Source organism: Colletotrichum truncatum (genome assembly GCF_014235925.2).
Source record: "Colletotrichum truncatum strain CMES1059 chromosome Unknown Contig_0001, whole genome shotgun sequence".
Taxonomy (NCBI): Eukaryota; Fungi; Ascomycota; class Sordariomycetes; order Glomerellales; family Glomerellaceae; genus Colletotrichum; species Colletotrichum truncatum.
The window spans coordinates 3,722,199-3,741,963 of record NW_027222398.1 but is presented as its reverse complement, the minus strand read 5'-3'; the positions used below and the strand labels follow the sequence as shown (position 1 = coordinate 3,741,963).

At 49.3% G+C, this 19,765-nt stretch overlaps 4 protein-coding genes across 4 annotated transcripts; 2 read left to right on the top strand and 2 right to left on the bottom strand.

Annotated features, from left to right (window-relative positions):
• Nucleotides 1-2,358: 2,358 nt before the first annotated feature.
• Nucleotides 2,359-5,009, bottom strand: CTRU02_201011 (uncharacterized protein; the record flags this gene model as incomplete). Its single annotated transcript, XM_036719028.2, has 7 exons — nt 2,359-2,405; nt 2,462-2,683; nt 2,763-2,796; nt 3,814-4,072; nt 4,127-4,686; nt 4,735-4,941; nt 4,998-5,009. 7 exons carry the CDS (start codon nt 5,007-5,009, stop codon nt 2,359-2,361), a joined length of 1,341 nt encoding a protein of 446 aa, XP_036590028.2.
• A 3,071-nt stretch (nt 5,010-8,080) lies between these two features.
• Nucleotides 8,081-9,197, top strand: CTRU02_201010 (uncharacterized protein; the record flags this gene model as incomplete). The annotated part of the gene is made up of 3 exons (XM_070203779.1): nt 8,081-8,273; nt 8,323-8,493; nt 9,031-9,197. The coding sequence occupies 3 exons, from the start codon at nt 8,081-8,083 to the stop codon at nt 9,195-9,197; spliced, it is 531 nt and encodes a 176-aa protein (XP_070062361.1).
• Nucleotides 9,198-10,193: 996 nt separating this feature from the next.
• CTRU02_201009 (uncharacterized protein) lies at nt 10,194-10,597 on the bottom strand (the record flags this gene model as incomplete). Its single annotated transcript, XM_036719026.1, has 3 exons — nt 10,194-10,261; nt 10,318-10,396; nt 10,460-10,597. The coding sequence occupies 3 exons, from the start codon at nt 10,595-10,597 to the stop codon at nt 10,194-10,196; spliced, it is 285 nt and encodes a 94-aa protein (XP_036590026.1).
• Nucleotides 10,598-12,135: 1,538 nt separating this feature from the next.
• On the top strand, nt 12,136-13,255 carry CTRU02_201008 (gag protein; the record flags this gene model as incomplete). Its single annotated transcript, XM_070203778.1, has 2 exons — nt 12,136-12,647; nt 12,772-13,255. 2 exons carry the CDS (start codon nt 12,136-12,138, stop codon nt 13,253-13,255), a joined length of 996 nt encoding a protein of 331 aa, XP_070062360.1.
• Nucleotides 13,256-19,765: the final 6,510 nt, after the last annotated feature.

Here is a 19,765-nt window from a genome sequence, read left to right as displayed (position 1 = left end):
CTGAAACTATCTCTCCTCCTTAACCTTGTCGTCTTCTTTCTGCTTATGCTTTGACTTCTAACTCTAAATTTCTTTGCCCCTGTCTTGGCCATCTTATTCTTATCTTACCTTGACGCTCTTCTAAACCAACCTACCTAAATTAATCTCTCTTCCCTTATCCTCCTCCCTTCTCCCCTTCTAATCTTAATTTCCCTTTAACTCTTCCTGACCTCCTTATTACCCTTTCCTTTCCCTAACTCTGATCTGTCGTCTCTCCCTTCTCCGTCTCTATCTTCTTGCCTCTCGTAACCCTGATCTGATCTGCTGCTGCCTCTCTGCCCCTAACCTTTTCCTGGGATCCTGTCCCTAACCCTTTGCTGCCTCCCTGTCCCTAACCCTTTTGCTGTCATCCTGTCCCTAACCTTTTCCCGTCGCCCTGTCCCTAACCTTTTTGCTTTAATAATATCCTATCCTGCTCTCCCGTACTCTATCTTTATCTTAACTCTCCCGCCTCTACCTTGTTACTCTCTTCTGCTTAAACCTTCTATACTTCCTACCCTTACCTTCCCTCCTCTTTGTTATCCTCTTTCCCCTCCTTATCTTCCTTCTCTCTCCCCTTCTTTCCTCCTGTTCCTTCTCTCTTCCCTATACTATCCTGTTCCTCCTCTTTATCTTTCTTCTTTCCTCTTTATCCTCCTTATCATCCTGTTCCTCCTTATCCTTCTTTTCCTCCTCACCATCCTGTTCCTCCTTATCCTTCTTTTCCTCCTCACCATCATCTTCCTCCCTTATCCTTCTATTCCTCCTCACCATCCTGTTCCTCCCTTATCCTTCTTTTCCTCCTCACCATCCTGTTCCTTCTTATTATCCTCTTTCTCTTCTCTAATCCTATTCTAAATTTACTCCCCTTCACCTCTTCTTATATCCTCTATTTCTCTACCTCTTCTTTATCATCTATGCCTACCTACAACTCCTTCCTACCTTCCTCTATCTTCTCAACCTTATCTTTATCTCCCTATTGCCCTATATATCTTCTTTCCTTCGCCCTTTGATTCTGTCTCTTGGCCCCTAATCTGTCCCTTTCTCTCCCCTCTCTTTCCTTATCCTGTTTCTCTTTATTATCCTTGCTTTATTATCCTGACTTGATCCCCTGCCTTTTCCACCTACCTAGGCCCCATAACCCTACCTTTACCTTGTATAATACCTATACCTACCTACCTTACCTTATCTTACATTTCCTTATCTCACATTACCTTACCTTTAGCCATAGCCATAGCCATAGCCTAGCCTAGCCTAATCTCTCTCTAAAAAACCTACCTTACTTACTTACTTACTTGAACTTACTTACTTACTTACTTACTTAAACTTACTTACTTCCTTTAAAACAAATTTCTTTAACCCCGTTTTTTTAACCCTAACCTGACCCTACCGGGGCGGGGCACGCCCACTACTTGTGGTACTTTGTGGCGGAAGACACAATCTTGCGATATGCGACATGCGTTTGGCCGATTCTGTCTGATCTAGAGCAACTTCCCGAGGGAATCTGCATTGGATTTTTTTTTTTTCAAGAGAATATGTCCTTGAAACCTCGCCAAAATTATCTGCGATTGGCCATAAATTTGAACACTCGCCGGCGAAACGTTGAACGAGACGGGCTGAAGTCAGCTTAAAGTTCCGGGGTCGGCAAATGTCTTACTCAATAGTGCCGACCGTGAGCCCGGGTCGCGTGGGGAAGCTCCAGGTCTTACAAGGGTGCTCTTTCCGAATGTGGTTACTTGCGGACTCTTCGCTCTCCGCCTAAATCTCGTTCCTTACATCTATGATGAATCACGATTGGATATCTTAGTATCTTCCTACTTTTCGTTAACTTTTTCTATTTTTTTTTCCTTTCTGATCCGCTTCGTACACTCACGTGATCCCTCTTAGGATTTCATAAAAGATCGAATTAGGCGACAGCCGATTTGAAGGACATGTGGTGTTGAAAGTGCACGGACCATTCCATGAGACGTGCCCCTCCTCCTCCACGTTCTTCAAATTCACAAAAGTAGTCCACTGGTCGCATGTCCGGACTGGCCGGGATGGGAATTAAAATTAACCATGTAAATCTTGCTCGAGAGCCATACGCCTCGATATTATCGTATGCGTTGCATTGTATTCACCTCTCTAGAGGAAAGGGGATTATCTAATAAACAGCGTTCATGTCTAGCATGCCTCCCATACATCCAATGCGCACATTGTTCCAAAGCTTTCCCAATTGCAATACAACTTTTCCAGTGCCCTTAATATCTATAGTAGGTCTAGCGAATCCGGGATTATGCAAAGAGGCGATCTATTCATCGCTATTAGACTCCCGCCACTCGAATCGCACTACGCTGTCTGCTAGTTGGAGTTAGAGACGTTACGCTCGGCGACCTCGGCGCGCGTGACTACCATCTTGTTAGCATATACAACTAGATAGGCATCTCTCGGGTTCTTGGCTCACGGATGCGGTAACACTCCACGGTGACGGAAGAGTCGAAGGACAACCGACCCTGGCGAGTCACGATCGCAGGACGAGCGGTGTTCGCGCCGGCGTTGTTGTTGTTTCCCTCGGGGGCGGCGGCCTCTGAATCCTGCTCGGCGGCGCTGGACTCGCCTTCGCTCGTTTCATCGTCCGAGATGATAATCGGAGTCTGCTGCGCCCTCGCGATAGCGCAACGCAGGGCTGTATGCGCAAGGATTAGCAAACCCGGTCGCATAGGTAGGGGCATTAGAGAACATACCCGTCTAAGCGACATACCAACACTCCTGATAGCCGAGATTCTCCTCTTGGAGCATCTAGAAGAAGATGTCGCCGAGAGCGTTCTTCTGAGATTAGCATGTAACGCCAAAGGAGGAATTGGCTGCCGTGGCGGGGATAGTATTTACTTTCATCTCATCGATGGCAGTATTCACACCTCCGCCCTGGTAATGGTCGCGGAGACGAAGAAGGCTCTAGATCGCAAGGCGGTTCTTCTAAATGTCATCATCGAGTTGATTGATGATTCAGGCGGGTGTAGCGTTACTTATGATATTCGTCTGCGTGAGGGTCGTCGTGCAATGTTGAGTTTGATCGTGAGGCGAGTTGAGGTGGTGGAAGAATAATTGAGATGGGATTTGACGAGGGATGGGATGTAAGGAAGGTCTAGTGTTTTCTGTGTGAAAAAGTGAAATGGGTCGGGGTAGGTGAATTTTCTTTCCCTTATTTTTCGGAGTACTGGGGGCGAAGGTGAACGAAGTTGGAGTGTGGTGTCTGCCTGGGGGCGGGCGGGATTAACGTTTAAGGAAAATTTTGGCTGAAGCAGAGTGAGTTGGGCTGCGTGTTCTGGGTGGTGTTTGTTTTGTTCGAGTCTCTGCGCGTCGGCGCTCGTCTTGATATTTGAAGACTAGGTGGTGTGGAAAATATTATCGCGCGTTATGTGTCTCGAGGAATTAGATGCGACATACGACGCATTGCGGCTTTCTATTTTGGACAGACAATGTATTTTACGCAGCGCGACGTCTACCTATTAGGGTCTTGTTTATGTTTCGTCGGCTTGGGACATGGTCTTCGCTCGTGACGCGATCACGAAAGGAGGCGCGACCGGGTGAACGTCTATGTCTAGTGGTTTGAGATTATAAGCATTACGGTATTACGGTTAATACGCAAGTCGCCCGCCTAAATTGTGCAAAAGTGAGTATCTTGCATTAGTTAGTAACTAAAGCTGTCTCTGTTTTGCCGCGTCTTTTAAATCTATCTGATTTATACCTCCTGGCCGGATTCCTAGTTTCTTGCTATTAATAATGCAGAGAGCCTCAGTTTTAGTAATTACTAACATCCGTGACCTGTATGTCAAAGTCCTCGCCGGACTCCGTCTCGGGATCTAAGTGCTTGACCTTTTCGATTAGTTCCTCTACTGACCCGCTGGCTCGCTTCGTGGCGCGAAAACCCATAAGGCGGCAACTCATGAACGGCTTGATGATATCCTCCTCCATGCGTTTAGCGAGCTTTGCAAAAATTTCGGTCCCTTCAATTGCGCTGAGCAACCTCATCACATCTAGGAGAGCGCTATTGCAGTAGATGTTATTATACAAGCTACTTCACGTTAGCAAACCATATAAATCCATGATGTATTGAAGGGGCTCTTACATGATCTTAGTGCTGGGCAGGAACATTAGCGCCCCGCGACCCCATGCGGTGTAGAGCGCGTGGGCGAATCCTGCGTGGTTAACGAGCGTTTCAATATCGCTGAAGCTGCGATGAAGATCTTTTGCAAGCATGGTAATGATAGCGGTTTTGTTGTTCTGTCCCTCCTCGCGAGGACTAAAGTTGCTATTGACGTACTCCTTGACTTTATTCTCGGATAAGGAGGTTATTATCGATTCGATATCTTTAAATAGGCGGTGAAGTTTAATAGACCGCAGGTTCCCGAGGAAGGCTACAGATGTGCTCTGTCTGTTGATGGTAAAGATCTCGATGAACGCGCGTGCGATGTTGCGGATCACGTCGGGGATTCCGTCCGAAGTGTTGTAAATGTCCTGGGGGGCCGGTTGCTGGGCATGAGAGTAGGCCGAGGTAGAAACGAGTTCGATAATGTTGTCGGTGGCGTTGTTTATGAAGCGGTCGAAGAATAGAGAGCAGAGCTTAATACGAGTGTCCTTGTCGAGATAGACAAGACGAGGTTCCTGGTTTGCGGTAACGGTGACGGGCTATATCGAAAGGGCGGAATGAAACCAATAGCCTATGGCAGTTAGAACATTAGCATCGCAGCCGGCGGTGGCACCCCTGGTGGCGATGAAGCCTATATGGTTGAATGGGCCGGGGACAGCGTTGTCACGGGGGGCATCGCGCTGGGAGTTTATTGCGTGGCCGATCTTGTTGCTGTAGCTACTTAGCGACTGGAGTGCTTCGATGACTTCTTCCCTGCTACGGCCTCGAGTCTTCTTGGCTAGAACGATGTGGACCTAGACGAGCTTTGGTTAGCATTAGAACCCTGTAGGCATCCGGTTCTGCTGATTACCTCCTCTAGCATCTCGTTGATCTATCGGTCGCGGTGCTCGAAGACGAGCTTGTTTGGTTCGGTCTCGTCTGCGTTAGACATTTTCTTTTTTTTTCGGATGTTTGATTAACGCGGGCTAGGATATGGATGGTTAATTCTGGTAGGTGTTGGTAATAGGATAGTCTGGTGTGGTAATGGAGAGAGAAAAGGGTTTGTGATAGGAATGAATAGCTAGGTTGCTGTGGTATAGTTGGCTAAGGGAAGAAGTCTTAAAGGTTGTGGGTTGCTTAGAGTGTGAAAGGTAAATAATGAGACGGTGTAACCTAACGTCGGCGTGGAATAAGGATTACGTGTTGCGCCGGTCTAGGCACTAGGCAATAGGTAGTTTGGCTCCGTAGCTGCTTGGTTTTTGAAGCAAACTTTTCCTTGAAATCCAGCGGGGCTAGTATTTGGTGAGATTGTCTGGCAATAGGCAGTTCTGACTCTAGGCTGATGGTGAAACCCTAACTTGTATTATGACTATCTACGTATCCGGGACTTTCTACTAACCCTGCCTATGTAGGACTTGCGATGTCCCTATATAGCGTTTGTGGGTGTATTACGGGGGTCGGCGACGGGGACCCGTTGTTACTTAGCGATAAGTTCTAGTGGTTTTGTAATGAAGCTCTGGTTTCCTCGGAAGCGTGCGTATTAGATGCCGTTCCTTGCAGGCGTGTGGAAGCTTCCGTGATGCTATGGTTATGTGGGCTCGCGATATGCCGCTTAGTGGCGCGGGGGTCAATCTTGCTGCCGTACCTGACCTTGAACTATTCCTATACTAGACCAAGGGGATATGAATGCAGCTTATCCACGGTTAGGTTGGCGGTCTCTGCCGCGGGGCTCGGGGGTTTGGCTTCGTGCGGGCTGTTCGTGAGGAGGGAGGTGGCGCGTTCAACTGCCTGGCTAAACTGCTCGGTGATGGTACGAAACATGACTGACGCAGCTGGTCCGATCTCCGAGATGCCCTCGATTAGCTGGGGTATGATGGACTGATATGGGATCTGCGAGCGGAAGCTTTGTGTGGGGGTTAACACCGAGGTTTACGTGGCTGTAATCTGGTTGGAGAAAATCTTACTTGGACGAATGACGTGGGAAGAATACTAGAGCTCCCTTACCCTAGTGAGAGCAGAGGATCTAGGGCATCTCAGAGTCCCTTAATGCCTGTTTAAAGGTCGTAGTAGTGATAGAAAAGTAGTTGGTAATAACCGACTTGGCCTTCGATATGTTCTTCCCCTGTCCCCGGCCGTGTGTGATTTGTGACGAGCCCTGGGCAGACCTTATTGCCTGATACTGCGTATCGATCTAGGACTTTACCTCGCTGTTAGAATCCGCCGCAACAAGGGCTTTGACCATTTCCTACGTCTCTCTGAAGTCTACGAGGCGGGACTTGCTCAAAACCGCTTGATGGAATGGGTATTCGTGGCCGAAGTTTGTCTCGGCAAGGGATTCGCCTAGCTGCCGTACTATCTCGGGGGTAGTCTTTGAGAACGCCGCGCGTCGAGTAGTAGCTGAGTTTCGTAGAGCATCAGACTCTATTACAAGCTGGAAGAGCGTCTCTCTTGTATTTAGGAAGAAGCTCCCGAAGAAAACCAGCGATATTTGGAACGCTTCTCTAGGCTCTAGTCGGATAGTCGTCTCCTTTGATTGTTTTCTCGCGATGAAGGACTTAGATAGAATGACTTTTGTGAACTGCTCGGCGTGTCGCAAGAGAGTTGAGTTATCCGAGTTATCGTTCTGGAAAAGACTAATGATCCTCTTCGTGAGTTGCGTTTCGGGCTGAGCTGTGACCGTTTTGGCTAGGACGATAGGAGGCTTGAAGCAATCGGTGAGTGGTATTTCGGGCTGCTCCCCATACGCGATTGACTGTGGAGGGTCATGTAATTTGTCACCGGTATGCTTTGGGGAACCTGTTGTTTCAGGGGTTCCTACGCTGGCATGATCTAATGGCTGGGGATTAATAGTTGGAATACGGTTATCATTAGCGATACTACTGCTGCCTGAGACAGAACTACTGTGTCTGGTGTCTTTGGATGGGCTACGTCTCCGCTTTGTTGGCCGGCGCGCGTATGTAGCTGAGTAGGCAACGGTAGGTTGAGAGGATACTGTTGTTTGTGACCTGAGACTTTTGCGTAGTGGTGGTTGTTTAGTAGGTTGAATATCTTCTTTGTCTGGGAGAAGACTAGAGGTGATAACTCGTTGGAGGTTTTGGATGGTAGGGAGGATATAGGATGATAGGTAGCTCTTGTTCTCCCTGGTTTGAAGTATCTTAAGCGTAAGTATCTCAATCTACAAAATTAATCTCACGTAATTATAGAGTTCGTTATAAGTAATTAAACATAGTAAGAATAGAGAATAAATAATACGTACGTGCTCTAGGTACTGTTTGATCTATACGTTAGGGTCTTGGGAAGGTGTTATTTCAAAAGAGATTATAATGCCTTGTGCTATTATATTCTTTTAGTACCTGGTTGCCTCTGGGTCCTAAGTATAAAGAGTATGAAAATATAAGGGCATAGGGATAGGCTAGTATTGTAATACTAAGCAGGTATACCTTTATATAGCTAGATAATGTATAGTATTATAGATTTCGTCTCTAAGTAAGAGACATTACAACTTTAGGTAGCAAGGTAATATGTATGGGTTAATAAAAAAAAAAAAAAAACCCGGATAATTGTGAGCTTGGGCGTATGTCGGAGTCCTGTGCTACTATATGGTCGGACGTGTTTGACAGGGATAGGGGTGTTGTAGTGGGTCTAAGAAGTTTGGAGGGTCTTAGGTAGTAGGAGGGGGGTCCTACAGGAGGGGAAAGGGGGGGGGACGGGCGGTAGAAAGCTAGGAGGGGCGTGTTCTATTGTTCTTCCGTGTCTATAATAAACTTTGCTGTTCCATCTTTCAAGCCCATTTGTTCATCAAACTGCCCTAGCCACGTCGCATATTATCGATTATCAACAACAACAAACGCAGTCTCGCGGCAAAGCCTAGCACCGTAGCAATAAGAAAGAATATACTATCGACACGTGTAAAGCGCGACGTCTGTTAGCTACGGCAGGACCTCCTTGCCTCACATGGTCCATCCGTCGCACCAGCCTCAATACTCGGTCTCGGTCGAAAATGACGTAGGCCTTGGCGAGTGGCTGGACAAGCTTAACTCTAACCCGAGGCTGCGCGAAGAGTCTGCGTTTCTAAAGGATGGCGTAGTCCATCTGCTCTTAAACTTGGTGGAGATATGTGAGAGTGGCGTGGATTTAGACCTGCTAAGTACGTGCGACGCCGGCGCGATATGATCTTAACTTACCAGGAATTCAAGAAGAAGATATTACGACGATATCGAGCTATAACACGAAGAGGGCGCCGCGACCGAACGAGGACGACAGTACAGCGGCCGCTTCTGGTCTGCAACGTAGTCGAAGTAGAGACGCCTCGACGGAGCTACCTGCGAAACGACGCCGGCGCCTCCCAGATTCTATAATGAAGAAGGGTAAAGAAGACTCGGGATGCCTACAGCCGTCCCAAGAAGAAGAGTCTACAGGCAGTCGAGGTTATAGTACAACTCCGGCGAGCGGTGCGGAGCTCACCAGCTTTCGACCCACGGTTCGACAGCCGTTGGAAGACGAACATGGGATGTCCGGGCTCTCCTCGGGCGAGGAGGATACGACGTTAGCAAGGAGGAAGGTCACGCGTAGGCGGGAGGCGGCAAGACGGATACCAAAAACCTTAGATGGCCTGCAGGAACGATTAGCTGGGGGTGGTAAGCTAGACACGGCACGTAAATCTAGCTACCTGGATGCAATGTTCCGGCTCAGGGAGGAGCTCAGTAACAGAACCGATGTCGTTTTTCAAGAGGAAGATTATTACTCGATTGGAGACCTCCTGTTCCACCGGATTTTTGGGAACGATGTGGAAAGCCGACTTTATTACCTAATCAGGGAGTATGATGCTGCTGGCGCTTATAGACTCAATCGCGCAATATGTCGGGTTGACAAGCTAGCGGAGAAACTTCAACATTCGGGCGTAGACGAGTTGGCTTCGTTCGTCCGCAGCTGGGGAGAAGTAACTCATACAGTCAGTAGCGCCGGCACGTCGGAGGGCCGCCTGCACGGCTACTGGAGGCAATACGACCTGTGGAAGCGGTGGCACGAGCTGAAGGAGTTGGGCCAGGTTACCAGTCCCAAACGACTCTAGCTGGTGGAGTTTCTCAAAACTCAAAACCTCGAAACAAAGCAAGGTAAAACGCTGGAAAGCTGTCTCGCGGATTTCTTTTCGAGGGAACTAGAGCTTCCAGGCAATATCAAATTCGGTGACACTATCTACCGATTTACGGCAATCGGCATGCTAGTGGACGCGTTTGGGCGAGGCATCCTCGCATTTCTGCCAAAGGGGCTTGACACTTGGTATAAGAAATTCAGGAGTGGAGGGAAGCTGGGTCCGAAAAAACTTAAGCTTGAAGTCGCCTGCCAATTCATAGCTAGCAGGATACCGACTCTTAAGTTGCTTTGCGACGCGGCTGAAATAAGCATCGTTAATAACGTAATTAGCAGTAAGTCGATTGAGATGACACGGGCGGTATATGAAATACGCAATGGAAAGACTCGAGAGGATGTTATAAGGCTGCCTTTAATGGACTTTGTATCCCCGGAAGCTAGGAGAGGTGAATGTAATGAGGCGTCGAACGATGAGGGGGAAAGTGGGCCTTAAGTTCTGAAGAGAAGGGTTGGTTCTGTTATTTAGTCACCATATGGTACACAAAAATTAAAATATTCTATGAAGTCGGGCTAGAGAGCGGCACTGGATTTGTAGACCATATGGTCTTGAAACATTTGCGTTGCAGAGGACCTCGAGTGTTTTTCCGAATGAAATCACAGGATACAGACGAGCTCCCTGTCATTATTTTGCTCGAGTACGTACGACTTTTAAGACGGCCTTATATTCATGTAGGTAAAAAATTGGCGTAATGCCCTTGACGCCTACAAATACGGACACCTCCACGCGTTCTAGTCATGCAGTCACAGCTGGCGAGATTGACACGGTCACGTCGGTTTGTATTGGTACGTAGCTACAGACGTATAGTCTAGCAGGGTGCCATGAGTTATCGTACGAAGGTGCCCATATCTCATCATGTTACTGGCCAAGCACCTCCCGATTTGACTTGACTAAGCCATCCTACCCTTGTTGCTTGACTCAAAGAGATACAGATCCGCTATCATCTTTATCCTTATCGTTACGCATTTCTTTCGCGTTTTCAAGCGCTGGTTTAGAAGGTTAACATATATATATCTTGTAGTTCGCAGCTAAGGAGACTTACATTCGGCAAACACGCGCATAATTTGTTGGTTGCTGAAACCGAGGCTAAGGAGTTCGGCGATAGTGTTAACGAAGGCATTCTGGGAACACATCTTCGCATTAGTCATCTGAGGGATTGCTATCGAGATTCGGGTAATGCTTACAAATGCGTCTTGTTCGGCAGTGTCTGCCGCAATCTCGGACTCGGTAGGATCATCGAACGTGTCGGCTTCGTTGGTGTTTTCATCCATGGGAGGCTGATCTTCCTCGCTCTGGGACCAGGGGCGCTCATTAGGACACATCTTGCTGACGAGATGTATGATAGCAGGTTTTTTGTGGTGGGTAGTAGTGTAGAAGGGTTATTGATTTGGTCGTGGTTCGTGATGTGTGATATAGTGAAATAGTTCGATGCTGCCAGGTAGGATTGCGAGACGGAAGTCTGGATGAGATTGGTTTGGTAAGGAGACAGTGGCAGGTGCTGGGCCTAAGTTTTTTTTTTTTTTTTTTTTTTTTTTTTTTTTTTACGCTAGCCGACTAACTAAAAACGACGAAAACGGCTCACTTACTGAAGGTGATATTTATCTATTGATCTCGTGTTGTTTGTACTCCTGCGTGCTTGCCAAACAATAATAACAATGGCAAAGCCACCAAAGCGCGGCTGTTGCTGTCTAAGAACTGAACTACCATTGGCAAAACCGATTTGTGTACATTGCATAATGTCACGTCAGCGGCAGCGTCGCTTTCATACATGGCATACTAAACAATCCGCTATTAAGTTACTGATTAGTTTGAATTTAACTGCTGCGATATTTGATTTGGATACGGTTTGTCTGCGATACGTCTCATGTGCTCGACTGCTTGCTTTGATAACGAAGACTACATACTATAGCTTATATTCTGCATGCTTTTATACTATTGACAAAAAGCTTGCTATTATGACTATGAAAAAGCTTTCCATGTTATTATTAACTATGGTGTATGTCTATCTAGGACAAACTTTCCATTCAGGGTGTATTATTCATATATATAGGATAATTATGACAGGGATATCGTGCTTATTTAGTATTAGATACAAAGGGAGGATAGATCAAGTGCTTTGTATTGATTTATCAAAGGTTAGGTTTGGTTTAGGTGACATGAGGAACGGGAGAGAATAACCCCTGTGATGGTTACCTTATATACCGGCAACTGTCGGAAATTAGCAGACAGCCGATACACTATAGAAAAGCGACCTCCAAGCATTACGAGTCTCCTGATATGTAGGCCGCTTGTGATTTTTGGGAAACAATAATGTGGAATCTCTCCTTGATTGGTTCTTAGACGCCCAAGCCCCCTTCCCCCCATCCGACTGAGTGGCCTGGTTACCCCGAAATAGAGCTAAATACGAGAGAAGAAAAAAATGCACGGACAATCTATCAATCTGCTCATGGGGTTTCAAGGAGAGGTACAGTTGAAACCTGTCAAAAAGGGTGGTAGGCCAGGGGCGCTGGAAGCGATGCACACGCAGAGCGCCTAGGATGCCAGGAAGGCGCTAGGAGGAATGTTTGGCCGAGGACCGCGCTAGGTGCGCTTAGTCACAGGGAACACGCCGGAAGAAGGCGCGTAAGGGATACGGACAGGTCTTAGGAAAAGAAGAAGCACAATACACATCACGATTGACCCCTGAATGTGCGCCTACGAATATTCGAATAATTAACAGTCTGATTACCTACTAATTGGCCTACCTACAGGCAAAACGAAGCTATTCGAAGATCCGATCAACTGCAAAACACACGAACACCCCGTTTACGTCCCTCAAAACCCACGCGATAAGCCCGAATCAATAACGACATAAGCAAAGATGGAATCCATTGTCCTCAACAACCCCAGTCAATGGCCAACCTGGTATAAGGTTTTCCAGGGTAAAGCCACCGACTTGGACGTCTGGGAGCAAGTGGATCCCGGCGCCGAAAACCCCGAGAAGCGGATGCCGAAGCCGGAGCCTCCGGCCTTCTCCGACTACAAGAAGAAAGGTATACCGCGACATACCCGCGGATCAATCATCGAGGTGTCACAGACACCAGATATCGAAGAAGTTCGATCGAACGAGACGGCTAGAAGCCTCCAAGACCTTGTCAAGGAGGACCGTGAGGAGTATGTACAGCTCCGGAGCGACTACAACCATGATATCCGTATCTACGAGCGTGAAGCGGCTGCTCTACGAGAGCTCCGCAACTGGGTCCTATCGACAGCAGCCGAGAAGTACGTCAATGCGTGCTGTAAACCTACGGAGACCCTCCAAGCCTGGATGGTCAAGCTGAAGGGCGTGGCCTCGATCTCGAACAATGAACAAAAGAGCGCCGCGCGTGAGGAGTACGAGAAGACCGTCAAGCAAGCGGCTACCCACGAAGGCCGAGATCGAGAACTGGCTCGAGCAATGGGAGGCCGCAATGTTGAAGGGACAAGAGGTCAACCTTGCCTAGACAAGGGACTTCAGCGAGTGGAGCGAGGACTTCCTAAAGGTCATTGCGAAGACCGCTATTTCTGCGTTCCACGCCACGTTCGAGGCGAAGTTCCACGAGTCGGACAACCCCTCGATCAGCGAGATCTCTGCGGAAGTACGACGATATATACGAATCCACGCAGATACCCTATCGACAGGACCAAGAGCCTCAAGAGGTGCCTTTGCCACAACAAGAGAAGGACCCAAGGAGACCATGCCTCGGAGTACAACCAAGAAGCGACATAGGGCCGCCGATTCGCGGACCCAAAACGAGATGCCAACGTGTCACGGATGTGATCTGCCACGACACCTACTTGCCAACTGCTTCTACTGCTTCCCAGAGGAAGCGTATGAAGGATGGAGGCCCAGCAACGACATCATGAAGAAGGTCACCGAGCGTCTCAAGGCCGATGACGACCTCGCGGACCGCGTGAAGAAGATCCGTGAACAACGCGAGAAGGAAGCGAAGCAGACCTGACTGTATGGTCGGTGTATGGGGTCAGCCAACGCATCGTGGAGGAAGCAGTATACGAGTGACCGTTCTGCGTTCATGATCCGGACTGAGTACCCCTTACACAACTCTGCGATATACGACTCAGGATCATCGCTACACGTGTTCAACAACCGGGCTCGATTCTCAGGTTTTAGAGCAGCTGAACCAGGGGATTACCTATGGGCAGGAGCCTCACAAGTCCCAATCCTAGGGTATGGAAACGTGGATATAACGGCTGACGCTGAGCGGGGGAAGAAGGTAAGACTCCGCTTATACAACGTCGCTTACTGCGAAGAATTCGCAACGAATCTAGTCTCCTACCGCCTTCTACGGCAACGAGGGATGTGGTGGGATAACCGCCCAGGCCAGAATTGCGTACGAAGAGCGGATGGGACACTCGTCTGCTACCTTCACGATCTCCATGGACAACAGGTTATCGAGGACAATACCAAAGCAGGATTCGTCACGCAGGCGAAGCAGCGCCACACATCGTTTACACCGCGCAAAAGACTCGCAGGAAGACCGTTCAGATGGCACCAGAGACTGGGTCACCCGGGCGAGGGGGTGCTGGAGCACCTCGTCAACGCCTCTCGAGGCGTGAAGATCATGGGTGACCTACGCAACAAGCTGCCTGACTGCTTAGCGTGTGGAAAAGGGAAGACAAGACGAATTGTTCGACGTGCCCCACGCGAGTCTATAGCGTGGGCAAAACCAGGATCAAGAGTGGCGTTCGACTTTCACTCGATTAGCCCTCAAGGATACGGAGGCTATATGTCTACGGTAATACTCTCTGACCGACTAACAGGATACTCGTGGGACTACTACCTTAAGGACCGTACAATAGAGACGCTCCTCGAGGTATTCGATCTCTTCATGGCCATGATGAAGACGCAATATAATATACAGGTCAAAGTCTTCGAATGTGACCGCGAGGTTGCAACGATTCATCAGCAAGTCGCCACTCACCTTCAATCTCAAGGGGTGGTCCTCGAACCCTCTGCGCCCAATACGCAGGCCCAGAACGGAGGCGCCGAGCGAATCGCAGCAGTTATCAAGGAGAAGGCTAGGACCCTTCGCGAGGCAGGCAAGTTCCCTGAGATGCTGTGGCCCGAAATCGTTGCCGCCGCGACGTATTTATACAACAGGACGCCGTCAGCGGCCACGGCTGGAAAACGCCCTTCGAACGGTTCCATAATCAGTTTCGCGGCCTAGATCTCGGGAAGCCTCATCAAGCCCACCTTCGAGCGTACGGCTGCAAAGTGTATGCGCTCACAACAGACGCACAGCTGGGCAGGAATAAGTCGAGAAAGCTTCAACCGAGAGGATGGATAGGCTACCTCATTGGGTACAGTACTAGCAACTCCTACCGCGTGTGGAATCCGCTTACTGCCCGCGTTATCACAACGCGAGACGTTGTGTTCAGGGAAACCGAGTTCTTTAATGGAGATATCAACGAGCTGCGGGATGACCTTAAAGACCTCGACGTGAACGAGCTCAACGCTCTTCTCGCGCGACTAGAGGTCTCGCCCACAGGGATAACATCTCCAGAGTACGCACACACCGCAGACGAAGAAGTCGATGAAGTCCAGTACATTGAAGACGAAGAGGCACAAGAATACACCGCACCGCCGTCGCCTAAGTACGTGGAGTCACGATTCGAACTCAATACACCACCGCGGACGCTACCCACCTCGTTCTTCGCAGGCCTTGAGGAGGCACTCGGAGTGAAGGGGTGGAGGAAGAGACGTGCTTCGATCGCTCCTGAGGCGGTTCATGCACGCGAATCGATCCACGAAGAGTTTCCAATTACCACTCCGCGTACCTCCTGGCAAGCCGCTTTCCTCGGCGGCACCAGAACGGGTAGAAAACGAGTGAAGATGAAGCAAAAGGCGAAGAACGCCGATACCAGCCTGGAAGCGGTAGTATGTTGGAACAACAGACTCGAAGGTCTCACCGTAGCCGGACGTGGTAATGGTATGAACCCTGCCCCTGGGCCCAGGAGGAGTCTTAGAAACCCTGGGTGTGAGCGTGCCTTCGACCTCCGTCAGGGAAGAAACTACGTTGATTCGAGGGTAAAGGAAGACCTTCCCTCTGGGCTAAGCTCCCACAACGGTAGGCCCGTGTCAGGTGACGGGGGGCCCGCGGTTGAGACCGTGGCCTCTAGCGTTCCGGGAGAGGACCGTCCTCTGCCCCAGCGAAAAAGCCAAGCAGGCGTACTACCCCCAGTGCCTCAGAAACATGCCGATCTATACGGCCACCCCTACGAGAGGGGATTCCGAGAAGCGGAAGAGAAGCACCTCGCGAGCCACGATGAGATGGATACATACGTCGTCGTGGACCGTAGAGAAGCCGCCGGGCACCAGATCCTGGGTTGCCGGTGGGTATACGTCTATAAAACGGACGAGAAGGGAGCACTCTAGAAACTCAAGGCAAGGATCGTTGTTCGAGGAGATCAACAGGCTAAAAACGCTTTCAAGGATACATACGCTGCGACCCTCGCTGGACAATCGTTCCGAACCCTTATTGCCACCGCGGCCCAGCAAGATCTTACCTTACTGTAGTACGACGCAGTTAATGCCTTTGTCCACGCTCCGATCGACGAGACAGTATATATGGAGTTTCCACCGGGCCATGAGCAGCAGGGGAAGGTCCTGCGGCTGAAGAAGGCTCTATACGGCCTTCGCAGGTCCCCTCTACTGTGGCAACGGCATCTAGAGAACGGTCTGAAAGCAATGGGGATGGAACGCGTCGCAGGCGAGAATTGCTGCTGGCGGAAGGGACGCGTGCTCTTCTTCTTCTATGTCGACGACTGTGTTCTCGCGTTTCCCCCTGAGTGTAGAAACGCTGCTGAGCGCCTCATTAACGGGCTCAAAGAGAAGTACCACCTGGAAGGCGGAGACCCTCTTCACTGGTTTCTAGGAATCGAGGTCACGCGCGACCGAGCCAAGAAGAAAATCTGGCTATCTCAGGCAGCATACGCACAGAAGATCGCACGGTTGATTGGTCAAGGCACACATAAAGGATCACAGAGGAAGAACACTCGATTTACGACACCTATGACGAACGAGGAGCTACTGCCCGCCGAGGAGCACGCCTCAAAGAGCGAAATAACGGCATACCAACGAAAGATTGGATCGATCCTATACTTGGCGGTGATGACGCGCCCCGATATCGCCTTTGCTGCAAGCCGTCTGGCGAGGTTTAACCAGAATCCCTCTCAGAAGCATCATCGCGCTGCAGATCGAGTATTGCAGTACATCTTGGACACCTGCTTCCTTAGTCTCGAGTACGATGGCAACAACAAGAGTTTCGAAGTCGCATCAGACGCCAGCTTCGCAGATAACTCGCTAGATCGAAAGAGCTCTCAGGCGTACGCACTACGGCTTGCTGGAGGATTGATCGGATGGAGAGCGAACAAACAAGACACAGTCACAACATCAACGACAGAAGCAGAGCTTCTCGCCCTCTCACAAGCAGCACGCGAAGCTATATTCGTTAGCCGTCTGTTGAGTGCTCTTAATACGACGATTCCAAGCGGCGGAATAACGATCCAGTGCGACAACCTCCAGACGATTCGAATAGTAACTGAGGAACTCGTGACTCTAAAGACGAGGCTTCGTCACGTTGATATACACAACCACTGGTTGAGACAGGAGGTTGAGAACGGCACCATCAACGTCGTCCACACACCAACGAAAGACCTTGTTGCGGACGGACTCACGAAGAGCCTCGCAAGGCAACCGTTTGAAGACTTTATAAAACAGCTCAACTTGGTGAAGAAGGAGACGGAACCACTACGCGAAGAGAGGGACCCTCTCGCAGAGACCGCATGGAGCGGAGGGATCTTTGAAGGAGGAGAGGAATAAGGAAGAAGTCGGTTGGCCTGCCACCCCTAAGGGTAGCCTCCGCTGCTGCGTATGAAGCGCGCAGGAGCGCCCTAGGACCGAGGTCTCGAGCCGCGAAGGCTAAAGGGGTGTGTCAAAAAGGGTGGTAGGCCAGGGGCGCTGGAAGCGATGCACACGCAGAGCGCCTAGGATGCCAGGAAGGCGCTAGGAGGAATGTTTGGCCGAGGACCGCGCTAGGTGCGCTTAGTCACAGGGAACACGCCGGAAGAAGGCGCGTAAGGGATACGGACAGGTCTTAGGAAAAGAAGAAGCACAATACACATCACGATTGACCCCTGAATGTGCGCCTACGAATATTCGAACAAAACCCTCATGAGTCATGGAAGTTTCCCAGTGTAGGGATGGTGCCAGTCCATGGTCGAACGGGCGAATAGCAAACCATGTCCGTGGAGTAAAATGGAACCTAATGTAGGATTTGTTGATTATTAAAAGTTCGAATCGCACAAGGTGGATTTGAGGTATTAATTATTTCAAGGAAATATGCCCTTGAAAATTTCTCGTGTCACGAGGGGCCCAGGGATACAGGATAGCGCAATGAAATTTTAATTAAAAAGGTAACAACACCGTCTCTAGGTGGATATATGTAGGGGTGGCTGGTTGAAGGTAATACAACCTCGACTAGGACTAGGGGGTAGATGCCTTTGGTAGTCGGTGGTACTTTGTCCGATGTAAGGGGCCTTGATCCATCTTGTGTGGTTTGTTCGGCGACGCGGTTGAAGCCTGTGGTTGAAGGGCACTAGGTATGGGGAGGGTTTTGACGTAGGAGGACTGGACTGTTTGAGGGAACAGCTAACGAGGGATCGTTTAGGGTTAGAGATACTTAGTGTTAGGAATTGTTTAGTTTTGGTGAGATCAAACTCCAAGATATGAACTATATCTTTCTTCGTCCTTGGGATTAACATCTATTTTAAAAGACGGGATTATTATTACACTTTGAACAAAACCATGGCACGGTTAGATAGCCAGGCGATACTAGCGGGTTTTGCTGCTATGAGAGATGGCACTTCAGGATACGGGTTCGAAAGCGACGACTTCGAAAGCAGAGGCTCTGGAGCTGAAGATGGCGACACTGCTTCGCAGTTAGCCGACGAAGACCGCCTGGCAGCTACTCAGCCAGACGCGTTAGATAATGACGACAGCGACAGTTCCTCTGAAGGGAGTATCGGTAATGTCTCGACCATCGCGCCGTCTGTTGAGTATGGTGGTTTAGACTTTAATATCGACCGTAGTACGGTGCTGGATTGGGTCTGTGACGATAGTCTCGATGAACAGAAACGCCTAGCTCGTCGGATTATATGCATTATTCGACTTGGGCTTATTGCATGTCCCTCTCACAACAGTCGGCTATCTCATCAGGACGTTGACGCGAGAGCACAAGGCTTGTCTAGCTATACGGCGGCTACGAACAGTATAATCAGCCGACAAAAGTGTTCCAAAGTCCTGGGATTGATGCGACAAGCCCCGATTGACATGGCATTATACGGGCTTAGATCTTTGGCCAACTTGATTCCTAAAGTCGATTTGAAGAGACTAGTATGCGGCGTAGACAGAGACAACAACCATCGCTGCATCAACCTAGACGATGACCACCAGGGTAGCGTCGAACTTTCACGAACGAGGTTTGACATCGATAGCTTTATTCATGTCATTCCCTGCATTGCCGACTTTAAACATCCGATTAAATACACGCCGGTCCCACAGCGAGGCAGGTTCATCCGATCAACCGTCCATATCAAGCGTCATGTCATGGTCGACGGTCAACAGAAGTTGGTTTCACTACATACCATACCACATATATTCTTCGGAGAAACACAAGACCAGCCAATCTACCTCTTCTTCCCCCAACTATTTGAAGAAGTTCAGGATCGCCAAAGTACACAGTCTGGTCATACGCAGTTGAGGGACGATGAGTATGGTTCCTTCTTTAATGATGTCATGATCCCTTGCCTACATGAGGTCTGCGCTACGTCAGAGCGAGGGCATATGCCAGCAAGTTTTGCAGATGCGGTAGAAATTGCTAGGTTTTCCAAAGGCTCGGATGACGCAGGGCATGACAGACGTCTACCAGCCTACAGCTTCAACATTACTAACAACCATTTTCACCAACTTGCTATACTACTATAGCAAAGGATACATGATCTTAGCACGAAGCAAGAAGGCTTCTACCAAGGCTTGTTCTTTGTACTCGATCAGAAGAATACAAAACTGAAGTATGGAGGTTCTCTCTCGGCGACTATATGTGTTGATGATTTCTGGAGCAAACAGTCCCAAGTTGTTGAGGAGTTGGATCAAACCGCCCTAGATGCTAACTACCCTCAACTGATTGATTTAGCAGCTGAGTGGGCACCAAGCCGAAAGTCTCCAGGGGCATATGTTCTCCTTGCACGACGATGTTGTCAACTCAATACCCTCCGCTTCCTCTACGGGCTTAACATCGAGTGGACTCTCTCTGGCACTAACGAGTCAAAACTTCCTACCCTATCGGATCAGCGCGTTCAGGGGGGTTTACATCACGAGTTCCATGTTAATCATCTGAGGGACACTTGCAGTATAACGGCTGAACCTACTGGCGATCTATTACGACAAGGGT